This window comes from Crocodylus porosus, unplaced genomic scaffold (genome assembly GCF_001723895.1).
Source record: "Crocodylus porosus isolate Cpor-Errol unplaced genomic scaffold, CroPor_comp1, whole genome shotgun sequence".
Classification (NCBI taxonomy): Eukaryota; Metazoa; Chordata; order Crocodylia; family Crocodylidae; genus Crocodylus; species Crocodylus porosus.
In genome coordinates, this window is record NW_017728914.1 from 23,134,059 (window position 1) to 23,158,664 (window position 24,606).

Sequence of the window (24,606 nt, forward strand, 5' to 3'; positions counted from 1 at the left end):
AGGGAAGAAAGGGGGGGAAGAAAGAAGAGAAGGAAAGGGGAAAAAAAAAAACCCAACAAAATTTATTTAAAAAATCTCCTCTCCCTGTTTTTCATTTTTATTCTTTTGTGGAGTCTGCAAAGCTTTTAAGAACCTTTATTTGCTCCTAAAGAGAAGGATCTTATCACTTGCATTGTTTATTTCTCCTCTCAAGATACTTCTGATCAGTTCCCAAATATTAATCTGAGTAACAGATGCTACAGCAACAAGGTTCCCTCAAAACCAAGTGTTATTAAAATAAATAAATAAGGGAGACTGTCAAGGACTTTTCTATCTTTTTTTTTTTTTTAAAGCATTTGTTTTTGTTTTCATTCCCTGTTGTTCATAACAGCTGTTTTGGAAGTTTTAAATTGAAATGTCCTTCCTTATATAACGATGATCTTTTCCTCTTGTTTGCACTGATGGGGGCTACATTCTGAATCTTCTAATGCAGAGTGGTTTATCTTTTTGACATACGGTTGCTTTGTAACAATAGGTAGCACTTTTTTTTTTTTTAAATGATAGGATCTGAACAATGAGCTATACAGATTAGGGGCTTGTTTCTATAAAAATATAAATACGATTCATTCTGTAAGTAATAAGGTGTGTTTAATCTTGAAGCAGTCTTGGAATAGTCTCATTGACTATAGTGAGTCTTGTATTTCAGGTTAAGCATTTATAAAAGCCTTGCAAGACTGAAGCCTATGTTGATACCTTTGTGCATATGTGTAATTTGTGGATTTACACAGGAGAACAATGCAAGGTTATAAACCTGGTTAATGCCTGCTAATGTATCCCAGATCAGGGTCTAGGCTATTAATGGAGAGGTTTTAATTAGAAATAGGCAACTGGTTTGTTACTGTTGGGCTGCGTAGTCTAAGAATTATGCTGCTAGTTCTCATCCAGGAAAACCAAACAGAGCTTTACAATTTTATATTTATTTTCACATTTCAGTTCTAGATTTTGAAAGGTTTATGTTCTGCCAAATATGCAAAAAAAATCAATAAACTTTTATTCATCTATAATAATTACTGAATTGTAAAGAATATTTAACTTTTATGTAAAAAAAAATGGTTTGAAAATTTCAAACATGCTGGGCATGTCTACATGTGACACTATGCTCCCTTGTTACAGTACTTTGCTACTATATATCTATGTGCCACTTGCATGGTGCAGTACGGGCTGTTACTGTGCCATCATTTAGTACTTCCTTTTGGAGTACTAAGCGGAAGTACTAAATGATGGCACAGTAACAAAGGTGCTTTAGGGACACATGTAGACATGCCTGCTGATAACCAAATGAGCTTTGGAAATAGAAAAACAGGCAGGCAGGTCAAAAAATGGGCAGAATATTAGGATTGTGACACTACGGTGATCATAGCAGTTTAAGTGCTCCGATTCTGAATTTATCTTGTGTGCTGCTAGTACCTTTTATCTAAATTCTTTTACTATTTTATGTCCCTCCTTAAAAGCCAGGCTGTGAAATCAACTGTTTTAATAAGACATTATGATCTGCTGGTTAGAATCTGTGAGAGAGAACTATGAATCCAAAGAAACATAGGTTTGTAATTTGTTTTTAACTCCTGATTGTGGTGTGACCTTAGAAAATCTCTTGGCATATGTTCTGCCTTGGCTGGGAAGCTCTCAGAAACCTCTGAGGAGATCAAATAACTGAAAAGGGCTTTGTGAGTCAAACCTATGCAGAAAATTGTATCTCGGTCCTTTTACGTACATGTTAGCAGATATGTGCTGCTGCAAATGGGGAAGGGTGACAATAGCTGTTGAGTGCCCCAGGGATCCCGGTGCAGTATAATAAGAAGCGCTGACCTATGAAGAAAAAGAAAACGGAATAAGTATAGCCTCCCCGTGACCGCCCCCAAAATACTTACCATCAAACCAACCTCTGACATGGAAATATTCTGCTACCTTGTTACTCATTTGGCAGTTCATACTGTGAAGTAATTGGTCTGGAATTGGAGACCAATTTGGAAGTACCAGAACCACCAGCAGTGATTACTAGCATCCCACATCTTTTCAGTGCACTGCATGGGGCAAAGTGGTTAAGGCATCTAACTATAGCTCCAGAGGCATGCGTTTCAGTCTTGGTCTGGGTTTGTGTGTCTGTCCTGAGTTAACCCAGCTGTAAAAGGGGATCTGGTTGGACAGTCTGGGGACTCAAAGGTCACTAGTCACAGTGATTATCTTGGTTTCTGAGTAGATGAGTGTCTACATAAAAAAACACCCACACCTTCTTGTCTGCACTGCAGTTGATGCTAATTGGCAGCCTTATGCCAGTCTTAGCAGTGAGGCCAAAGACCACATGGTCCTGGACAGTTGAGTTACTATCCATTTGTCCCTCCTGGGGTTCCTTCCACCTTAATGTTGATGCATGTTAGTGGGACAATTGAGGGGAAGTTTTCATGGCTACTCATCATTTTGATAACCAGGCAAGTCTGCTATTTGGAGTTGTCAGTCTGACCTCTTTCAGCAGTGCTCCTGAAGCTCGTTTGTCTTACACAGTGCAAAAATAGGATGCTAGCTGCACTGAAGTCAGTGGAGTAAGATGGATGTAAAACTAGAATAGGTTAAAGGAGAATCGGGTTCATATGCTTTAAAACAGAGGAACAAAAAGGCCTTGCCTAGATTTGACATTGAATCCAGCATTGTTTTTGGTTCAGTTCCCTAGTTATTGAACGGAGCTACTTCTGCACTCAGAGCTTCCACTGTGTGGCAAAGAAAATGGCTAGGTAGATGCTTTCCTATTTCTGGGAAGGTGCCAAGCAGGCGTATTAGGATGGCTAATCTTGTGTTTGTGGAGATTTTCGGAACAATGATTAAACAGGATAAACTTCATTTAACAGCCATGACTTTCAAAAGTTATGTTTGAGCCCCAAATCCCCTAAATCTGTAATCACAGCTAATCATGTAAATATGAGATCTACTCAGGCAAAGAGATAATATCTAAATCATCTAATTTCTTTTAGTTTTTTTTCTTCTTTCCATTTTGATAACTCCTAAAACTCAGTGGGTGTCTTCAGTTCATACACGGAGTTAAACAGCTACTCCAAGCATACAACAAGAAAGGAAGAGGAGTTTGTATGGCATGCAAAAGTAATTTAAAATCCCAAGTACAATGAGAAAGGAGAACATGTTATGTTACCCAGATGAGTTGGGATGTATTATTATTATAACATTTTTATTATGTTTTTTAGCTCCAGACATGTGGTAAAGGCCATCAAATGCACAAATCAGGGGCCAGGCCTTGCCTTGAGGTACTTGCAGTAGTAAAAAAAAAATCATGAAAATAATAGAATGAATAATAAATATTAGTTGATTGTTTGATTTAAAAGCATTTCACCCACCTATAAAACTTCATGGAAATGTAGGAACTTCTACAATGAAGAATGATCCCCATTTGGAAGAACGTGTAAAATGGAGTCCTCCACAGGTCACAATTCCACAAATGATGCAGATGTTTTTCAGAAGTTTCTTCCCAGCCATGTCTACAGTGTGCACCAATGATCTTGGCACCCAGTTTACACTTGTCCTGCATAGTTGTCTTGTGTGGGGTTGAGGCATCTCAGTCTTATTCCTGTTGTCGGTTGTGTTTCACACAACCCCTTGTCGCAGACTTTTCTGGGGCAGAAAGTTCCTCCTTGGAGATTTGCAAGTACCACTGCAATTTATAGTCTAGCTATTAAGCTGAAATGGGACCTTCTTTCATTGGCTAAGGCGGTCATCCAGGAGACTGAAGAAGGAAGCTTGACTGGGGCAGAGGGAGCCGAGTCCCATTCCCTTCTTACCGCAAGTATCTGGGCAGAGTTCCTGCTTGTAGTATCCACCGGGTTCTGGGAATTTTCAAGGAATGGTGGATACCATCCAGAGCTCTGTCAGGGGCGTTCCCTTTTGCCCCTTCATTGTTTGGGCTCACTCCTGTTCTGGGATTTTTCCTTAGTTGTTCTGCTGTTGAACCAGTCTCTAGTTTTGTGCACCCTCTACTGTGAGGGGAAAGTGTCTTTAGCTTTGGTTTAGTCTGGGCGCAGTCTTTCCCAGATGTTCCCAATATTCACTGCTGTGAGGCTGCTTGCTTCATCTCATGTGAGATTGGGCATTCCCAGGGGCTGTACTTCCACAATATGACATCTAAGGAATGCATTATCGTGCACAATGCAAGTGAAAAGCAGTCCCCTAGGTGGGACAGAAGGAGCTTTTGAAAACCTAAGTTTTCAGCATCTATTGAGGCTCCCATTAGATATCTTCATGACATTGCCCTGCCACCTAGGGTGTTAAGTCCCTGTTTTACAGACAGGAAACTGAGACACAGGGACACCAGAGCCTCAAATGTGGTTAGGCTCTTAACTACCTTTTGAGCATCTTGGCCTAAGAAACTTGCCCAAGGCTATACGCAAAGTTTAGGAGCTGGGAACTAAACCCAGATTTCCTAAATTCTAGACTGTCATCTCCCTTCTTCACTTTGCTTCACTTTTGTCAGTAAGTAGGCTACTGCCACTACCTTCTTTCATATGGTATCAAGTCTTAACTAGCAAATCTATGAACCGGTGTCTGGTATTAATGCTCCATGTCCATATTCCATCTGCCTTGTCTGGGCATTTGTAAAGATTGCAGCTTTTGATTAAGTGCTGTGCTTTGTTGGACGTGCAGGGGGCTGTCTGAGATGTTTATCTTGTAAAGTCTTGTTTTGAAGTGTTTGTATCCAGATCTCAGTCTGTTCAGCCTGACCCACGCTTCTCTATCAAGGTTGTGCCTAATGGGGGATTCACTTGTTGTTGGTATAAAACTCTAGGAATAGGTCTGATCTTTGCCAGTGGCTGGTCCACACCATTGCTGCCCACAGGTTTGGTTCAGTATCTTCAATTTCTTCCAGGAGCTTGGGGCTTCATATATGAACAGGGACTCCACCAGGAAGCAGGGAGTGGTGCCTAGTCAGCTTGGCTCTTTTGTGTGGGGCTCCCCGCTGCTTCTGGCAGAGTCCCAGGAGGTGCACATGACGGCAGGGTGTGTTGAAGGCTGCCGGCTCCATCGTGCGGGTCTTCCCCCCAGTAGCAAGCAAATCCCAGGAGCTACACGTGAGCTGTGGGGAGCCCAGCACGGTGGAACCAGGCTGAACCGGGCTCCATGCTCCTGCCACCTCACCGGATGCAGGCCTCAAACTTTGTACTCCTGCCCAGAGCACTGCAGCAGGGACACGAGGAGGAGCCTGGGAAGCCAAGCAGTTCCCCAGCAGTGGCCCTGCCTGGAAGCTGTGTGCTGGCTGGGGCAGGAGCTCTCGCACACGAGGATGGGAGTGCAGCATGTTGCTCTGCTGGGAATGGGTGGGGCTTGGGCCTTGCGTGAGTGCAGCAGGGGCAGCTGCGGGCTGGGCAGGATGCAATTAATTGGTGGGTACCCAATTAATTTCTTGGCAGGTCAGATCTGGTCTGTGGGCCGTATTTTGCTCACGCCTGCTCTACTGCCAGTAATGATGTTAGGGCCTTTCTCTTTATATCACTGGGCCTAATGCCTGCGAGTACAGGGCGTACGTGTGTGTGGAAGCTGTGCAGCTTGTTATGAGTCTCAGTGCACTGTTAAGTACAGTGTAGAGCTTTTTAGTGTGACAGCTTTTGGGCCGTACAGAAGCACAATCTTCTGCTGGCGTGTATACCATTGGAAGTGCACTTTGAAGTCGGTACCATGGGTAACTGGTGCCGCCTTAGCTGGCGGGGCATGTCCCCCCCCACCAGCAACTGGGGAGAGGAGTTCCCCTGTGGCCAATCTTGCTGACCAGGGGGAGGTCACCCCGCAGCCAATCTCACCGACTGGGGGGAGGGGTTCCCCACAGCGTATCATGAGGTGGCCGATCGCTGTGGCCACTCCTGGGAGTGCCACTCCCTGGCTGGTGCTCGCAGTGGGGGCACCAGCGCTCCTGCCTGCCCGAAGCGATGAGTGCAGCCAGTCAGGGGGTGAACCAGCACTCTCGGGGGATGCACATGCACCCCCCCCTACGTGTTGTCATGGGTTGGTACCCCATGTCATGATGACTAAACATATTAAGGCAGCTACCAATACAGAGACTTTACTGCTGACCTTCTGAATCTGAAGTTTATAGGTCAGGGAATGGTCCACTGTGATTCCTAGGTAGGCTTAGGTATGCTCATGGGGCAGGATGTTGTTGCTTACTCTGATATTCAGCATGCTCTTGGCTCGCTGGGTGGAAGAGTGCTACTGATTTATTGATGCTCAACTGTAAGCGCCACTTGCGGAGATAGACAGCAGTGAATTCCATGTCAGCACTCAGTATCTTTTCCAGTTCTGTCGCATCTCTTCCTTGAGCTACTCTGGTGACATCATTGGCATACATGTATCTCAGTGTATCGCTTAGATCTTGTATGCAGGCAGTCTGAGGTATAGACACTGAAAAGTATCGGTGCTAGCACTAACCTTGGGGGACTCCATTCTTCAGAGTTTGTACTCTGCTTTTTTCTCCTTGACTGGTAGTGAGTTTGAATGGTCTGCTGGAGATCATATTCATGATGAAAGTGCATAGCTTGCAGTCGGGTATCACAGAGTGCAGTTTGTATTTGAGGCCTTGGTGCCATATAGTGTCATAAGCAGCTGTAAGGTCAAACGAAGACTACACTGTTTCTGCCCCATTTCAAATCCGTTTTCCATGTCAGATGCAAGTAATGTAATTTGGTCAGTGGTACGCTGCTTTTAGTGAAAGCCAGGTTGTTCTTTTGGGATCTGGGGGTCAATGATATTCTCTAGCGTATTCTGTATTATGGGCTCCATGAGTTTTTATGTAACAGGAGTGAGATGGGTTGGTAGCTCTTTGGATCCTCTGGTGGTTTGGGGTTTCAGGATAGCAATCACATCAGCTTTTCTCCTGATTTTTGGAAGTCTGTATAAATTCATTTATACATGAATTTCTGAAGCCATCTTTTCATTGTGGTTCTGAGCTTGGTAACAAATTCTGGGAATACCTTATCTGGTCCAGCAGCCTTGTCACCCTTGAGTGGTTTAATAGCTATGCCAAACTCATTGTCAGAGATGGAGATGGTTAAATTAAGGTTGACACTCAGTGATTTAAGTTGCTCGTGAGTCATATACTATACCACTGCCTATCTCCCCATTAGGGAAGAACGTAAGGCTAAGAGGGATAAATCCATTGACCAGGGAAATTATCATCTCATAGTAATCCACAGTCTGGTTGGTGTTTTCCCCACCTCCCTTCATCAGGATATTTAGGTTTTAGCACAAGATTTAAACAGTGTTAGCCTTCTACTAGCTCATGGCATTGAAAAGCATCTGAGGTTGTTCCCTCTGTTTCCATATTTCTATCCTGCCAGCTGGGCGAGTCTTGAGATTCAAATATGCTACTGTATGCAGTAAGACTAAGCAAACATGCCAAGGTAGGGTTCTTAAACAATCACAGTACTTATCAGCCCACATTATCTTCAGGTATGAAACATTATATAATCAACATGGGTTGAGATAGCAAAGTCCCACACATGCATTAGCTTTAATTCTTGCACTCTCCACCTTCCCCCTTCTCCCCACATGCGACAGCTAAAAATGACATTCTCCCTGCAGCCAGTGCTCTCTGGCTTTTAGGCTAGTGACAGTAATTACGCACAAACCAGTATAAGTGATCGGAAACTGGTTTAAATTTGTAACACAACAGAAGTTCAGCTCACATAAACCACTTTCAAAATGGCTGAAACTGGTTTAAAATAAACACAGATGCATGTAGCATCAGACTTAACTGATTTAGGTTAATTGGTTTATTGAAATTCTGTCCCATACCCCTTCCAGAGTCAAGTCAACTCAGTCTCCCAGCATGCCAGGATGCTTTGCACACCGTCTCCCTGCCACCACACTTTTCCCCTTTTACCCCCGTCCAGCTTCTGGCCTGAGCCACTGCAGGCAGGTGGCTGCATTTCCAGAATAAAAAGTAAATGTCTGTTCAATTGCTTATCTGTTCGATCTACACAGTTTAAACTAACCTGTCAAGACTGAATCAATTCAGCCACAGGCTTTTTGATTGTCTGTACTTAGCCTTAAAGATTATTCAGTTGTCAACATGGCAGTCCTGTCACACTATGCACTGCGTGGAAGGGGTTTAGATATTGGTGAAAGACAGGCAAATATTGGCTTCTGAGGGGGAATGTCAAGATCTATTTACTAAAAGCTAATATACAGATGATCAGGCTGATTTTTCTAAGTGCACCTTCAAGTCTGTTTATATTTTATTTGTTTATGCTTTGCTGTATATTTTGTATACTTGTTGTGAGTTATCTGGAAATCTTTCCTGGTACAATCAGGTATTTCTTAAAGTGTAGAAGTTTTTCCTCAAGGTAAGCAAAGGAGGATGAAATTACAAGGCCACAAAAGCACCTCCTCTTTTAGCTTTTGAAAGTGGGTGAGGAACAAGAGATTTGTATAGGCTAGAGAAGATTAATAGTTTTTGCTTTGCTCTGCCACAGTTAATCAACATGCACTCATTTACATCTGGGATCTGATTAATACTTAGCCCAGCCTCAGAATTGTTCATCTTTGAGCTGATGAATCAATGAGTTTCTATTGTTTATCTTTTGGCTCCTTTCAGCTATTCGGAAGCCAGACTTCTTTCTCGTATGTAACCCTTTCTTGTTTCTTTTATGCCTATGGGTAATTGCTTGCTTCTGTCTTTTTCTAAGTGCTGTGTGTGTCAGGCATTTAATATTTAGCTCTGCCTTTTTTCAGTGGTCATGGTATATAGAGGTATCATAGGTAAAGGTAAGACACAAATACTGAGTCTCGGAGACAGAAAAGGACCCGGGGTCATATTCTTATTTTAGCTAATCTTATGAAACCCCAATTGGTTGAAAAAAATGCCAGTACATTGTGGTGTTGCCTGGTTGAAACTGAGAGCAGAATTTAGCCCACTGTTGGTAGCCATCTTTGGCAAGCAATATGTTGACCCTTTTGGAGAGCTTTGTATAATGAGTGGGAAGGCGGCAGTGGTGGAGCAGGAATAGACTCTAGTGAGGTTATTGCTCTCTTGAGAGCAACCAGAGTCCAGCTTATTTGGACTTATTTATCTGGGGTTTACTTATTCCGGAGGGCTGTGTCAGTACACCACATGTAGGTAATCTATCAGAGGCGTAATAGGGCAGGTCTGCGCCCTGGGCAGCAGTGGTACCTGGGGCAGTGTTGACTGCTGATTGCAGCAGCATGGCTAAAAGATGGCTGTGGCTGCAGCAGCAGGTATTCTGCCCCTTGCTTCCCCCAGAAGTTGGTAGTGGGGGTGCTGCCTCGGTTGTCCCCTTTAGTTACGCTGCTGGAATACATATACAGTTGCCTCTGAGGGGTCCTGGCTTTGCATGATTCCCTAGGGCTCCTTACTGGCACATGCTGCTTGATAAACAAGGCAGACAGAAGAAACTCTAGTACAGAACTGATTCATTTTAATTTGTGCAGAAGAGACAAGCTTCAGATGAGGGTCATCAACTCAAGAGGGTATGTCACTCATTTTTCTTATCAGTGATTGTCTCGGCGCTAGGATAGTCTGCTAAACCAGGCTGTACTTTATTAACTGCTAGCAGATAACTGAAGTCACTTGCTTGCCTCAGGATAAAAACATTTTCTGAGCAACACAGCTAATTTATCTGGGCCAGCAAAGAGGGATGGGAGCAGTCAGGGTAGCAGCTCTCCGACACCTCCAGTAAAAATACCTTTTCTCGGAAGTGAAGTTAAGGAGGCTGGATGCACAGAAGAGTAAAGGATGCTTCCACTGTTGCCTATTAACAGATAACAAGCGGGCTGTGTGATTACTCAACTCATTAAGTGCAGCAATTTGTTTTGTGAGTTCAGGCAAATGGGGTCAGCTCTACCAACCAAGTAAAATCTACATATGAAACTCGAGTCCGTTCCACTTGTGGGCTGGGGGCCCCGGGACACACATAATGGGAGATGGAGGCTTTCTCCTTTAGCTTGCCGACCTAGTCATTTATGGAACATGGGTGTTTGATTCACTGAGTCGGTGCTCATCCAAAGCTGCCGTGGAAGTGGCGTCACAGGCGGCACGAGAGCCAGTCAGCAAATTCCTTCTTTTTTTTCCCCCTACTGAAAGTTTTTGACTCTTTGGTGAACTAGGTTGATTTGGAAATGCTAACGCAGTGTCCCATAGGAAATGCAGTTCAGTTGCCTCCTACTCTGATTTTTTTTTTTTTTTTTTTTTTTTCCTGTAAGGCTGGTTCTTTACTCAGACCACATCTCCTAGGGTGCACCACCACCATTCCTCTTGGAGAAAAGTAGTGATGCATTATGGGAAATGTCTGGGTAGCAAGCCTGGTGCCTGTGGTGGCCAACCTACAACTCTTGGGAGGTGCCATAGTAGCACATGTGAATTGAAATGTTCTGTGAAAGCTCTTCAGCTTTGGGGCCTGGTGTTTTTCAGTGGTAAAATTAGACTCTTTTGTGGATCAGAGACATGGAAAACCCATTTTTATCAGAAAAATGTCAACCTGTTCTAGCGGACACCCTTGTTTACAGCTTTCACCAAGAACCAAATGATTAAACCTACCAAGGACAATGAAATCTGTGTCCTCCAGAGGTGGTCCCTCCAGGCAGGGGTTTGAAACGCACAGTAATAATACTCTGCACTTGCTTTGGAGGCTCTCCAAGTCCTTTACAAACATGAAGAGATTAGTGAGGTCTCAGAGCACCCTGAGAGACAGGGAGGTTTTGTTATCTCTGTTTTACAGAGGGAAAGGCTGGGGCAGTGGGGAAGAAGCTAGCGCTGCTGCGCCTGGCCTTGTACTTGCTTTGTGAATGGGGAACACCCTTCTCCAGGGTTCTCATTCGAGAGCCCTTCAAAGGGGCACAATTCAGCTCTGAAAGAATAAGAAAAAGCAAATGGGACACCTGAGCCCTGCCACTGGATGGTCAAACTGATTTAGTCTGCTACTCTGTGTCACTTACGTGCATTGTAGTGCACCTAGAAGGTGAGGCCCAGAGAGCTTTTAGGAATTCAGTCTTTAGATATAATAACATCGTAGCAACACACAAAAAGCTTTTATCAAGATAGTTTCTCATATACTTTCAGGCTCCTAATTTTTATCTAAGCACTTTTCTTTTCCTCATCCCCTCTTTCAGCTTGAAACATAGCATGCCTCAGAAACAGAAACCCTCTTGGCAGTTGTGTGGGCATACAGTGGGCAGTATGTTGGCAGCTCTTGAAAGGATCCAGACATTTGAGGGAAGTGATGGGCAACCTTCAGCATGGAGTTTTTATTAGATTCTCTCCTTTTTTGTTATTTTTAGAACTTTATAACTCAACATTTTAACTTTTACCCTGAGGTCAAGCTAACACAAGAAATCAGTTCTTTCTTCCCGAGCAATGGGCCACATGGGTAATGGAGCGCAGAAGCCTTGTTATACCATTGTTATGACATGACCATTGTGAAAGGCAGCGAGTCACTTCTGCAATAGAAAGTACCTGGGGAAATTTAGATCACCAGAAAGCAACCAAGCTTTTCCCTTCAGAAAAGGGCTACAGGATCACTAGTTGTGCACGTGGTCAGAGCCTGAATTGCCAGTCTCATTTTGAATACAGCCTGCCTAGCAGCATTGCCTCTTAATACCATGCTGGACCATTTCTTCAACAAAGCCTTCAAGAGTGGAGTGGTCAGCACTCTTTCCTGACCTATGGACTCCGTTTCCTGCACTATATTAGGTTAATTTTAAAATTGGCCCTAATTCCTAGGATTTTTTTCTTTCTGGGAGGCAAGACAGGGGAAAATATAACCTTAAGCAATCTCAGTACTCCCTGTATTTGGGAACAGCTGGGGACTGACTCAGCCTCCAGGAGAAGAAGAAATGACTAGGAAATGATCGTGATCCAATTTTGTGTCAGTTTAAACAATAGACCCTCTGAACCTGAGAAACTGCCCTTTTGTTAAAACTGTTGTGGCTTCATGTGATATTTTCCAGTGAAAAAATGTTTCATAAAAAGGTTGCCAGCTCTATGCAAAAATCAGAGCAGACTGCTGTAATCTGTGTTTCATGGACAGGCCCCTGCATGCTCTGAGTAGGAGAGAGCAGACAGTTTGCTGTCTGCTCTTGGCCTATCCTATCTCTGCCCCCTGCATTCTTCTGTAAAGCCATCTGCACAGTGGTTTAGCAGGAAGGTAGTACTAGAGATCCATTTTTGCCCCTTAACTTTGCTCACCCCTTCATGCACCTGAGAACCAAGCGGCTATGACACCCAGCCCTGCGTGGTGCTGCACTTTGTTTCATGAGCTTTTCCCTTCCACTGGCTGACTTCAAGTAGCGGTTAGGATAACAGTAGCTTCTAGTCGAGGGCTCCCTCACCTCAGCATTACAGTGATGGGCTTGGTTGTCATGTGGATGTGACAAAACAGTTTGAGATCCCTGCAGCTTCCTTTATTTCCTTTGAAAATAAGGAATAAGACCTGCAATTGAGCAAAAGGGTTTTTCCCAGTCAGACCAATTTCACAATATGCAGTAATACTCATTACATGCACAGGCAAAGTGACCAGGCTCTGCTGGAAAGGGCTTTGGCAAGAGTTAAAGGACGAGTGTGTGCCTTGGTGTGCCGACATGTAAAAGACAGTGGGAGGAGGCTGATTCGAGCGTTAGCCTCTCACAACTAGTGAAAATATGAATTTTGATTTCTACCTAGGAGAAATTATCTTTGCAATCTGCTATGCCTGATGAAGGGTGCCTGTGCCTGAAAGTTTGCAAATAAAGATTTTTTTTTTTTTGCAAATATCTAGTTGGTCTAATAAGAGATATCACCTCTACCACGAGTTTTGATTCCTTTTGCCTCTAGACCAATATGGCTACAACCTGGATACCAGCCTCTCCCAGTTCATTTCCTTCTATGGATTGAAATAATAGCAATGCCAGGCAATTGGTGCGTAACAATTTTGGGAGACTTTACAAGCATTCCTCAAGGGAGCATCTCTCCCTTGGAGACAGAATCAGCAAGGGAGACGCTATGGATGCTGTGAGGGTCTTCCTTTGTGCCCTTATTTTGAGCCTGGACCTTTCTTCCACCTCTTTAACCCATCTCAGGAATAGGAACAGGGGGGAAGAGAGAGATTGTGGCACTCCTGTCTAGGAGAAACTTGCTGACAACATCTTCAGGACGAAGCAAAAGTTCTTGGGTCATACCAAATCTCATGGCCTTTTAACTTAGGCCAGGTACAATGCAAGTAAAGACAACTGAAAAAATGGAAAATCACAGTTGTTTCTTAAAAAAAAAAAGTAAACAAATGTTTCATGAAGCTTCATATAATTTTCCCTATATTTCTGATCAGCAATGAACTGGAGTATCTGTCTAGAAAGTGGTGTCCTGGATAAGAAATGGATTCAGAGACGAGACTGAATATCAATTAAGGTATCTTTTCCAGTTCTGGTTACTTTAATTATTTTTTGTCTTTCTTCTGTCCCCTGGCCAAACTGCCTCCCTTTCACAAGTTGAGGCTTTGCCTCCTCTGAGCCCAAGGTCTGCTTGCTGAAAACCTGACCACAGCTTTTCCTTTTTGTTTCAATGAGTCTTACAAACTCACTGTTGGATCCCCCATCTTAGGCACTGTGTGAAACTAGGGCATTGCCTGAAAAGCCAGTATTCACCATTGGATGTACTCTGGACAACTGGTTCTAGCCCAGGGTGAGCACTTGCCCAGAGAAAATCAGGGTTTGTGGATGTTGCTGACTCAGGGCGTTTATTTTATTCCTGAGAGAAAAGCTTCACATTTGCTGGTAGGGCAGAGGAAACAGGACGTTGAGCGCTCTCTACCTTTTTTGCATTTCAGATGGAAACTCAGATACCCGAGTGTGGACTTTCCCTTGCTTCCAGAAAGGGAGTCTGTCATGGTGCTTAGCTTTTATCCAGGTGATTGTGTGCATAGGAATGCTTTCATTTTTTATCTTTCATTCTAAAATGAATCTTTGCTGCTCAGATCATTCTTCCCTTTCAACAAAAAGCATGACTTGTGCACTCAGGTGAATATTGCATCATCTTCTATTCCTTCTCCGTCTGTTCTAAACATGGTACTTGTGCAGTCTTTCCCCCTTTTAAGGGCTACAACTTTCATCTAGGTTCTGACTCCCCAGATGAGGCTAGCCACCTTTTGCATCATTGTCTGGAAAGATTTAGTCTCTTAAAGCCTTTCTTACAGCCTTACAACAAATAGTTCAGTCTCATCCAGCATACTGAAAATCTCTCTGAAATTTCATATTGCTTGCAGTGGGGTTTCAAGTGACTCAGATGTACAAAACTTTTTGTGTAGTGGAGTTGTGAGCAGAGACTTAGCAGCTGATTGAACTGTAGAGAATTCGAACCAAGAAGCAAATGGCTGTTTCAAGGAGAACACACACGGGCAGAGATGACCAGTCTGAGAGCTGCTGGAGAAAATGATAGGCTCACTACTCACTTTGCTGAAACAAGTACAACTACTTCAGAAATACTGTTGAAATCAACTGCTTCCATACATTTTTCCTGCTCAGAACCGGATCGCTACTTCTCTAAAGTTTGGGGTGGCAGAGATTCTGCATGAGAATGTAGTTCTCCAGTGCTACTATTTATGCATTGCAGTATGAAATGATGGGTCTGAACACCCTCAAACTTGGAAAGAGATTAAATCTAGTCTCAGCTCCCAACTTTGACGTGAAAGCATTTTGCATATCTTAAGTGGAATGTGAAAATGCATCCTGAAAAGCTTCAAACGGTTCCAAGTAGGCATTAGAACAAAGGATGAGACTAACAGGGCTATGCAGAGACCAACGGCTGCCAACTGAGACCAGGCGGAGGATTCGAAAGGAGTCTGCTGGAATTCCCAGTAGGATGTAACAATGGAACATCATAGGCCTATGAAGGACCTGCTTTCATTTATTGTGATTTGCTTTTAGGAGCATACACAAGCTTCTTGTACTGCTAGAGCCCACGATTTGGCATGATTCAAGTGCTACCATTTAATGTGTGAATTTGCTTGAGGTATTTCTAGCTTTGTTTTTGTGGCTGCATATACAAAGATGACATTGCAACATGCAGAGTGTGTTCCTTTTATCTCCTTTGTTCCAGTGCTATTGCAAGGAAATAAATGCTGTCAGTTAAAGCAGATTGGTGCAATGACAAATCAAGCTGAAGTAAACTAGTACTGCCGGTTCCAGAGTTACTGAGTCAGATGAAGTTCAGCAGTAGGCTTAAAATATATATTTTTTTGCATATGACTACAGAAAACCAGCACCTTCCACATCAGTCATTCTATTCCCTTCATGCATTCAAATCCTTACCTGCTGACTTCGGTGACAGAAAAAAGTTTTTACTCTTTTTGGCTAGGGATAGACATTCAAAAAGCCTGAGCCTGAATTGATTCAATCTTTGCAGGTTAGTTTAACCTGGCTAGGCTGAATCAGTTTGTAACTGTATGGACATCCGAGAAATGTAGGCACATGCCTGCAGTGCCTCAGGCTAGAAGCTGGGGGGCGGGGGTGGGGATGGTGCACTAGAGCAGCCCTCCCTTCCCTTAGACAATGCTGAGCTGAGTGGGGTGTGGCCAGGTCCCAGCAGGATGCTCTGATAAGGGGGAGTTCCCCCAGCACCTGACCAGCCCAGCAGGGAATTGATAATAAAGCATTTGTCTTGAAGTCAGTGTTTATCATCCCATTAAGAGAAAAACAGAGGGACATTACCAGCTACCTGTTATTCTGCCTTTGTCCTGTCTGCCACAGTATGGACTGTAGCCAGCATAGCTAATGCTGAGAGAAGTCTGTGTAAGTCAGAGGGGATGGGGCAATCCCTGCTTAGCAGGGAGTTGGGAGGGAAGGAGCAGGGGTTGCCCCATCCTCCCTGCCTTACACAGACTTCTCTCTGGCTTCCCCCTGCAGATGCCTGCAGTCTCTGCTGAGCTCCAGCCAGGGAGCAGAGGGGAGGAGAAGACAGCCCCACCCAGCCCAGAGAGCATGCTGGGATGCTGGGGGAGTCTGCAAGGGGTCTAGGATAGACATTGCATAAACCAGATTGACCCAAATCAGTTAAGTCTGGTACTACAGGTTTATCTCAAATTGGTTTTAGCCATTTTCAAACTGGTTTATGTGCACTGAACATCTGTTCTGTTACAGGTTTAAACCAGTTTCTGGTCACTTAAACTGATTTATGTGTAATGTCTGTCCCTAGCCTTTACGTCTTCTGTGCAAGAGAGGCTGAACAGTGGATCCAGCTCCTTCTGAAGCATCATCTACAGATGATTTACTAAGTTCCAATCAGTTCCAACTGTGCAAGTTTAATTGGGATCAAGGAGTGCATCATCAGTGTAAATTGATCTGTGGAAGACCTCTAGCCTGGTGCCGCCAGTCATGAAAGGACCCAGCTTGACTTGTGGTTCCCTGAGTTTGCAAGGCTGACATTTGCTCTTTACTTGTAAATAGAGCACAATTAATCTGGAGTAATGTAACAATGCACACAATTCTCCCTGCTTTTTCTCCTTCCCATGTTGTGCCATTGGCAAAGAGTGGGATTTTCAAAAGGTCTCAAAACCCACAATTAAAGTCAGATTATTAAAGGAGATCATCCAGTTGGGAAAACTAATCTCAGATTGTTAACACTAAACTTTTGTCTATGACTTTTTGACTCATTATCCTTTATATCAGCCTTTCAATTTCTATTGTAATCAAATGGGTTTCTTCCATTCTTTATTATGTCGTAGTGCCATATGAGAAATTTGGGACATTTACTTTTATTTTTATGGCTGGTCATTGCATCATAAAAAAACAGGACTGGAGGGGATTTCAGGGGGTCATCTAGTCCAACACCCTGGTCATAGCAGGATGATAGTATCTGTCTAAACCACTCCTGACAAATGTTTGTTTTAATAACCTGCACTTAGAAACTTCCAGTGTAGAGATTCCACAGATCTCTAGGCAATGTGTTTCAGTGCATAACAATCCTCGTAGTAAGAAATCTCGGTAAAATAACTATGCCAAATCTATGTTAAATTTCATCCCATTATATTACTTGGCCACAGATCAACTGATTGCCATCCTCTTTATAACAACCCTTTTTGAACTTGTCGACTGCTTTTTTTTTTTTTTTAAATGACCCTTCTTTGCTAAACTAAATAATCCCAATTCTTTCATATGTCACTTTTTTTTCTAGATCTGGCCATTTTTGTTGCTCTTATTTGGACTCCTTTAAATTTGTCTATATCTTTCTTGACTGACTAGGCTATCATTACTATTGGAGAACAGTAAAAACAGAAAACATCTTCACTTGAAGTTTGGATCTGGACCTAGACCTGGATCTGAACTTTGCAGCTCAGGGTAGTTTTTAGCAGCAAATACTGCAGCTCAAACCCAGAGCAGGTGAACAAAATAAAATAACAACAAAAAAATAATCAAGACTTTTTCTCTTCAGTCCCCCCCCCCCCGACCCCAAAACAACCACCTTGCAACCTTTTAGAATAAAAGATGGCTTAGATAAAATTCAGAGCCAGTATGAGGCCACAAATTAACTTATGGGCTCTATGGCTTAGACTGTTGACAATAGTTCACAGCGAGATGTTGTCTGTAAAATGATACTGGGGTCATGAGACATGATACGATTTCAACTGAATTATGGTTCTATTGTAAGGCTTCATTTCCCCTCACATAAAACAGGATCTAACACCAAGGCCCTGTGCAAGCCACTCCTAAGTACAAAATGCCTGCTGGGTTTTATTGCATTGGCACTACACTGGTAGGGGCTGGCTTATAGCTTTATAAAGCTTTTAGAGCTACCTTGAATATGACAGATCACGCATAAATCTAAACAAACCCTCTTTCTTTTTCGATTGGTGAGGATACATGTGAAGACCTTCAATTAGTAAGTGGATGCGAGTGGGAGAATCTGGGACTTCTTGACTCTCACCAAGGAGAGAACTTGGTTTCAAAGGTCAGCCTAGTTTAATAAAATGACTGCAGTGTTTCAACTCAAATTTGACCAGGCTCAGGACAGTCTTGGTTTGTGATGCAGCTACGACTCCTTGAGTTTCCTGCATGATAAATGCCATCCATTTAGAAGAAGATGGCATAACTGTGTGATGTAGTTATGGGCATAGACCCTAGATTAGGGTGCTGAACACCTCCAAAGATTAGGCATTTGTGTGCTGTTGTTGTGCAACAGTCCATGGTAAGAAGTGCTGCAGCTTATGTAGTGATTTGTGTGATGTGCTGTAACATGACTAAATACAGTGCTTTGTGTTTGCTATCAGAGAAAAACTGATGAATAAAGGCATTGTTTTAAATACTGTGAAATATAGGGTGAAATATAGGGTGAAGCTTATGTAATGATGCATGCTGATTAAATTTATTTTGTGATCTGGAATGGACAGACGTGCAGCTGTTCCCAGGTAGCTGAATTCAGCAGATGGCTATTACATAAACTAGTGGGGCTGCAAGTAATAGCTTATTTGCCTTGAATAATCAGATACCCTGAGATAAGCTGTGAACTAATGGACAACAGGGTAACTGTATTGATTTTTAACCCTGTTTTCTTTGGAGTGATTCTACACAGCATTCATGTCAGATATACCAGTAAGGGGCTTCCCATTATGTGTCTGTTCCTTTGTACGTTGGTGCAATCAACTTTTATACTGGTGTCAAATGTGACATCTATCCAGGTCCTCAGTTAAGTGATTAGATGCTGGGAAGCTCCTAGAGCTTTGGAAATAAGCCAGAAAAAATTAAATGCATGAAAATATTAATGAAGTTTTACATTTTGCTTTCAAGCACAGGGACATGAGAAAGGTCTGTTAAAGCAATCACGGTCAAAAAGAGCCCCAAGGAATTGCAGTTTTCTCATTAATTTATCTGGGCTTTTAACTCTCGTTAGCATAATAACCTGGGGCCTGGCTCTGTAGGTCCTTCCTTACAGAGGGTAACCCCGCACTGAAGTCACTGAAGGTGAAATCTTGGACCTATTGAAGTCAACAGTAAAACTCCCTTTGCCTTCAGTAAAATCAGGCTATCCCTTAATTTGGCAGTATAGGGACCTCAGGCTACAGGCTTTTAAATGGAGCCTCAGGAACCTTTTTGTAACCAGGTACAACCCGAGACCAGGAAGGGATAGCTTAAAAAGGAGCCTACATGACTGAAATGGCACTTCTGAACTTGACTATCACTGTTTTTATCTTTGCCTTTTATATTTGTTGGCTCTGATTTCTGCCTATGTTGGCTATATGGTTGCATAAGTATCCATATAGTTGACTGACCTGATTTGACCAGGTATGATCCTGCCTGGAGCAAGGAGTTGGACTAGGTGACCTCCTGAGGTCCCTTCCAGCCCTACTATTCTATGATTCTACAGCATGTATGGGCACACACAGCATGAGTGCACTCAGTTGTGTGTGTAGTTGCAATGGATACACTTATCTGTTAATAAACCAAAGCTGAGTTAATTTTCCTTGAAATGCACACTCCATATTACACTTTCCAAACTAGAAAATGTGTGTGGGTTTTTTTTTTAAAGCAAACCCTCTCTTTTTCTCAGCCTCCACCTCTGCAACTAACCAAAAAAGAAAAAAAGGAAAGATAAAATATTAAGAACGTGAATTACTCAAGTGCAGTCATTCTGATAATTTATTCTTCCTTTTATGAGTCACAATGGCTCCTGTGACTCAAGAGGCAAAACTTTCCATTTCAATAGGAGGAAGTCCCAAATACCCTGACACCACAGATGACATACTGGCTTGTAGGCGTTATTAGCGCTGGCATTTCATCTCTCTATCCTCCTTTTGTTAACAACGTACAAGTCTTAAAAGGAATCTTTTACCTTTATCACCTGTTGCATTACAAAGTGCCCAAGCTCCAGTAAGCTGTGCCACAGTTATACCTGCAAACCTGTAAACATAAATCTTTAAAAACTGTTTAATGCTGTCTTGGGCTTTGGCTTTTCAAGTTGTTTCCTGAATAGTAAATGTTTCCACCTAGAACCTAAGAACTTAGTTTCCGGTGTAATATTATGAATTTAGTGCTGGTATTATCTGCCTTGCAATCAATGGCATGACTGGTTTTCACTTACTTGCACTGGGGTGCCATAAGGGAATTCCATTTTCTCGCTGCTCTGGGTTATCACTGTTGGGTTACTGGAGCTGATGAGCACTGGTGAGCTGATTTCTAGAGTCTGCCGGTCGGTGGGTGAATGGACAATCCTGTTGAGTGTGTTTAAGGCAGTTGTGATAGAGAATTGTCTCAGGCTTTTCCTCCTGGATTCTGATACCTTGCGGAAAGTTGGGGACTCTTTGACTCTTGCTTTGGGAGAGGACATTCTTAAGGGCGACGCACGTTTAAACTGACTTTTACTTGTCTGTAGGAGTTGTCTTGCAGTAGTGTTCGACTAGAAGAGAGTGAAGGGAAGCTTGATGATAGCATCTCGGAAGCTAAGCATTCTGTAAACCCCCACCCAGTTAGCATTAGTTTTGTCTCCTGATACCTTTATCAAACGAGGAGATGAGTTTGGGCTGAAGATGACATTGTAGTACATCACGTGGCTTAGCTTTTTCCCTTTCTATCTTTGCAGTGACAATTCCCAGAGGCATAATTATTGATGCAAAGCTGACAACCAAATTAAAATGGATTTGAAGAAATCTGTTGATGGCACATCGTCCCATTGAGCCTGGGTGTCTGGTTTCCTCTTAGCTAAGAATCTCACAGGAAGGTCCAGCCTCCTTTCCGATCAAAATCTGACACTTGCAGAAGTGAATATGATACTGAATGGATTTCAGAGGATTTTTTTCCCTCCTTGCTCGACTCCAGTAGCACATTTTAACAGATTTACCACTAAATTATAATGGACATGTGGGTACATCTTAAACAGCTTTATTTTGGCAGCATTGCTTGCATTTTGCAACAGGGTGTCAAATATTACAATTGACACTGAGGCTTTAATATGGAGAAATGCTCATTGACGCTAGCTTTCTGAGCAGTGTCAGATCCACTCAGTTATTAATCCTGAACAACACATTCACCGTTTGATCCTGTTCCCACTGAAAAAATTGACATTCTCACTGTTGATTTTAATGGGAGCCAGGTTGGACCCTGAGTTTCCATAGAGGTTACATTTCAACAGTATTTCTTTGAAACTGCTGATCACCTCAACATTAGCAAAGGGCATGTGGTGACAACATTTCTTATAATGATGACTGCCAAAGAAATTAATCATGATTTATTGCTGACATTAAAGAATTACAAAACTTTGAGATTTTCACCCACTCATTTGAAGCAATAACTTAACTCCTGCTATGAGCAAGGATTAGTCTAATGTGAAGTAGGTAGTTGCCTCTACAATGTCATCTTTTGAAAAGCATGGATTTTTTTTACATTTACCTCCCCCTCACTTAAAAAAATGGTTTGAGGAGAGCACTGCATGTGTATAAATATTAAGTAGTATTGTTTTAATTCCCATAAATTATTATAAAAGGCCTAAAGCTAGAACTGCTTATGTGAGTTACCATAACCTGAAAAAAATGGGTGACACACCTGAGCACTGACTGTAAATCCAAAGACTTAATAAGTGTTACACCCCCAAACTAGCCCCACCCAGGCCCTTCCCATAATTAATTTCTAATGTCTCAGTGAGTTTATATGACTATACGTAACTACTTGCCACTTACGTGGGATTCAAATAAGTAATTACTTGAGTCAAAATCATTTCATTAAATGAAGAAACAGTTTAAAAGATATTAGAATTTCAGATAATATTTTTTACTTGTGTCTTAATATATATAAAGTTATGATGGACTCATAACTTGCATAAATATTCCCGTCATTAATCCAATCTTTTTTTATTTTTCAGTATTTTTTTTTTTTTGGGTGGTATTTACCACTTATATCTCAGCCTAAACTATAGGAATATTGTTAGTGATAATTCAGCAACAAATGAAGAATCGCATGGGTGAGGAAAGACTAAATGGGCAAGCAGAGTGATAATGCGATAAACAACCACCTCTGATATGATCTGGTGCGGGGTGGTGGTGACATTTTATGGCCTATGGAAAAGTAATTTGTTTGCTCTCATTGTAGCTCCCCCTGGAAATGTATTATTAACAGAGCTGATAAGAGCTCAAATTATGGGGGAAACTGGAAATAGTATTTTTGTTCTGTTTGAAATTTTCCATTTTTTTTCACTAAACCTTTCAAACTTTTGAACTATTTCATTCAATGGGGAAGGGGAGCCACTTTCTGCTACTTTTTTTTCCTTCTTATCAATAGAAAAGCTAGGTGACAAAAGTAAAGTGTGGGTAAATGTTGTCCCTACTCCCCAAAAACTTTGATTTTTGAGATTTTTCATTACCAGAAACAAAAATTTTGACCAAAAGTCATTTTTGGGAAAATGTTTGACTGGGATGAAAACGCACGTTTTCCATAAATAAATTTTACAAAATAAACATTACAAAATCCACATCCTTCCAGATATCATCCTTAGGGCTGTGCAAAGCTTCAGTAGCTGATTCGATTTGGAGGCCCGATTTGGGGACTGAATCTTTGAATCGAAATTGAATTGGAAGACCAAGTAAAAGCTCCGAATCGATTTGAAGCATCTGAATCGATTTGGCTGACTTGGAGATTGGGCCATAGACTAAACAGGCAGCTGACAGCTGCCTCCAGCTGGTAAATCTGTTGGGGTTGGGGGAGAGGTGGGGAAGAGGCGTGAAGGAGGGAGGGATTGGGCTCAGGCTGGAGCAAGCTGCCCAGCTGGGGTGAGGGGTGCAGGATGCAGACATGGCAGTGCTGGTAGTGGGGCTCTGCCCTGCTGCCTCTTTCCCAGCAAGAGGTTGGGGGGAAGGCGGGATGCAAGTAAGGCTTCCTCCAGGTGGAAAGGGGCAACAGGGCATAGCCCCCGTTCCTAGCGCTGCTGCACCCACATCCCATGCCCCTCTGCTGGCAAGTGGCGACAGGGCAGAGCCCCTGCTCCCAGCACTGATGTGGGCACAGTAACTATGCCCTGCTGCCGCCCAGAGCGAGCCATGCCTGCATCGTGCCCTCCTCTCTTCCCCCCCACCCCCGTGCCAGCTGGGCGTGCAGCAGCAGGATATAGCCCCTATGGCTTCCCTGCTGGGGCAGAGGCGGGCACAGCTGGGGAAGCCATGGGAGGAAGCCCTGCTTGGCCCCATCCCTCACCCGACCCGGCCTCCTGGCACTTAAAAGCTAGGTGACAAAAGTGAAGTGTGAGTAACAGCTGCAGAAGCAGCGATTGGAGCCTCTGAAGGCTCATGGCAGATGACCCTCACATGGCGCAGGGCAGCAGGGGACAGCGTGGATCAGCCCCCCTACTTGGCACTCGGATGGCAGCTGCCCCATGGTGTGGGTGCCGCGTGGCTTGGCAGGGCACTGCACACTGCCTCAGAGCTGGGGCAGCTCCATCTGTCAGCTGAAGCCCGGCAGCACTCGGCCCCAGCGGCTTCAGCTCCCAGGCAGCATGCAGAGCCCTGCCGAGCCGTGCTGCACCTGCTGTTGCGCTGGCGCCAAGCTGGGGGGGAAGGGGCAATCCCTGCTGCCCCCCACTGCCCTGTGCTGTGTGTGGGGGGGCTCTGCCATGAGTGCCCAGGGGCCCCAATCACTGCTGCTGCAACCGGTGAGTGTGGGGCTTTTTTTTTAAGGCTGGGTTTGGGCAGGGCAGCCATGGGGCACAGCTCCCCTCCACCTGGGGAGAGGCACGCACAGCCAGAGGAGCTGTGAGAGAACCTGCAGCCGCCTGGCCATGCCTGCCTCTACCTGGCCCATCCGAATCGGTGCTGAATCTTCTGAAGCTGATTCGGTTGAAAAGATTCAGGACAGTGATCCAAATATTCAAATCAGAATCACTGTCCTCCGAATGGGCTGAATCTGAATCAAATACTTCCCTATTCACACAGGCGTAATCCTTATCCATCTTGTGTTGGCACAGTGCCAAGGAGTGAATGGCCATGAAGTCTAAGTGGCTTCTTTTGTTGCAAATTTGTTGCTCTGGGCTAGGGGTGAAAGATACACTGACAAATATCAGGGAAGTTTGTACAGCTAATGGCCTTATGAGGTTCCTGTTTCTTGTGGGTAAGTGAGAGAGATACTGGTCACCCTGAGTGACAAGAACCACCTTTCACCAGTACTAAATTAATTTAGAAGGGCTATAATGCAAAATAAAGGAGTCCCAAACCCCATGCAACATGTCACGCAATTCAGGAAATGTGAAAAAGGTCTGGATGGTTGACTGAGGTAAGGTATCAAATAAGCGTTTTTGTAGATACTGTACTTACCTCCACAAACAAGATGGGGAAGATCCCTACTTTGTCACCTAACTTGCCCTCAGCCCAGTTCTCATCAACTCTGCTGATCACTGTGATGATATCACCCTGAAAGGCAGGAGTATGTTGTTACCAAACTGTTCTTTTGGAGTAGGTGGATATTTGTTGTGAAAATGAGTTTACTCTGTACTGCCCACAGGCCAGCCTCATTAAGAAGCCTCAGTGGCGTGTCCAGTGTAGAGAACACAAGTCCCTATGCAGCAAAGCTCTTAAGCGTGTGATTAGTTGTAAGCACATATTTAAGTCTTCTCTTCAGCAGGGCACT

General features: G+C 43.4%; 1 protein-coding gene and 1 long non-coding RNA gene across 2 annotated transcripts in view; one reads left to right on the forward strand and one right to left on the reverse strand.

Moving 5' to 3' along the window:
• SH3RF2 (SH3 domain containing ring finger 2) overlaps positions 1 to 24,606 on the reverse strand; it is a 70,455-nt gene that overhangs the window by 10,564 nt on the left and 35,285 nt on the right. The window contains exons 3-5 of the mRNA XM_019535000.1: positions 24,294 to 24,389; positions 20,084 to 20,398; positions 1,751 to 1,845 (exon numbers count right to left, since the gene is read on the reverse strand). Of these exons, the coding sequence (XP_019390545.1) occupies positions 1,751 to 1,845; positions 20,084 to 20,398; positions 24,294 to 24,389 (506 nt within the window). The remainder of the gene's footprint in view (positions 1 to 1,750; positions 1,846 to 20,083; positions 20,399 to 24,293; positions 24,390 to 24,606) is intronic.
• The window catches only part of LOC109310045, a 34,274-nt gene continuing 27,527 nt past the window's right edge, over positions 17,860 to 24,606 (forward strand). Inside the window, exon 1 of the long non-coding RNA XR_002101126.1 lies at positions 17,860 to 17,956. This is a non-coding gene — a long non-coding RNA (uncharacterized LOC109310045). The remainder of the gene's footprint in view (positions 17,957 to 24,606) is intronic.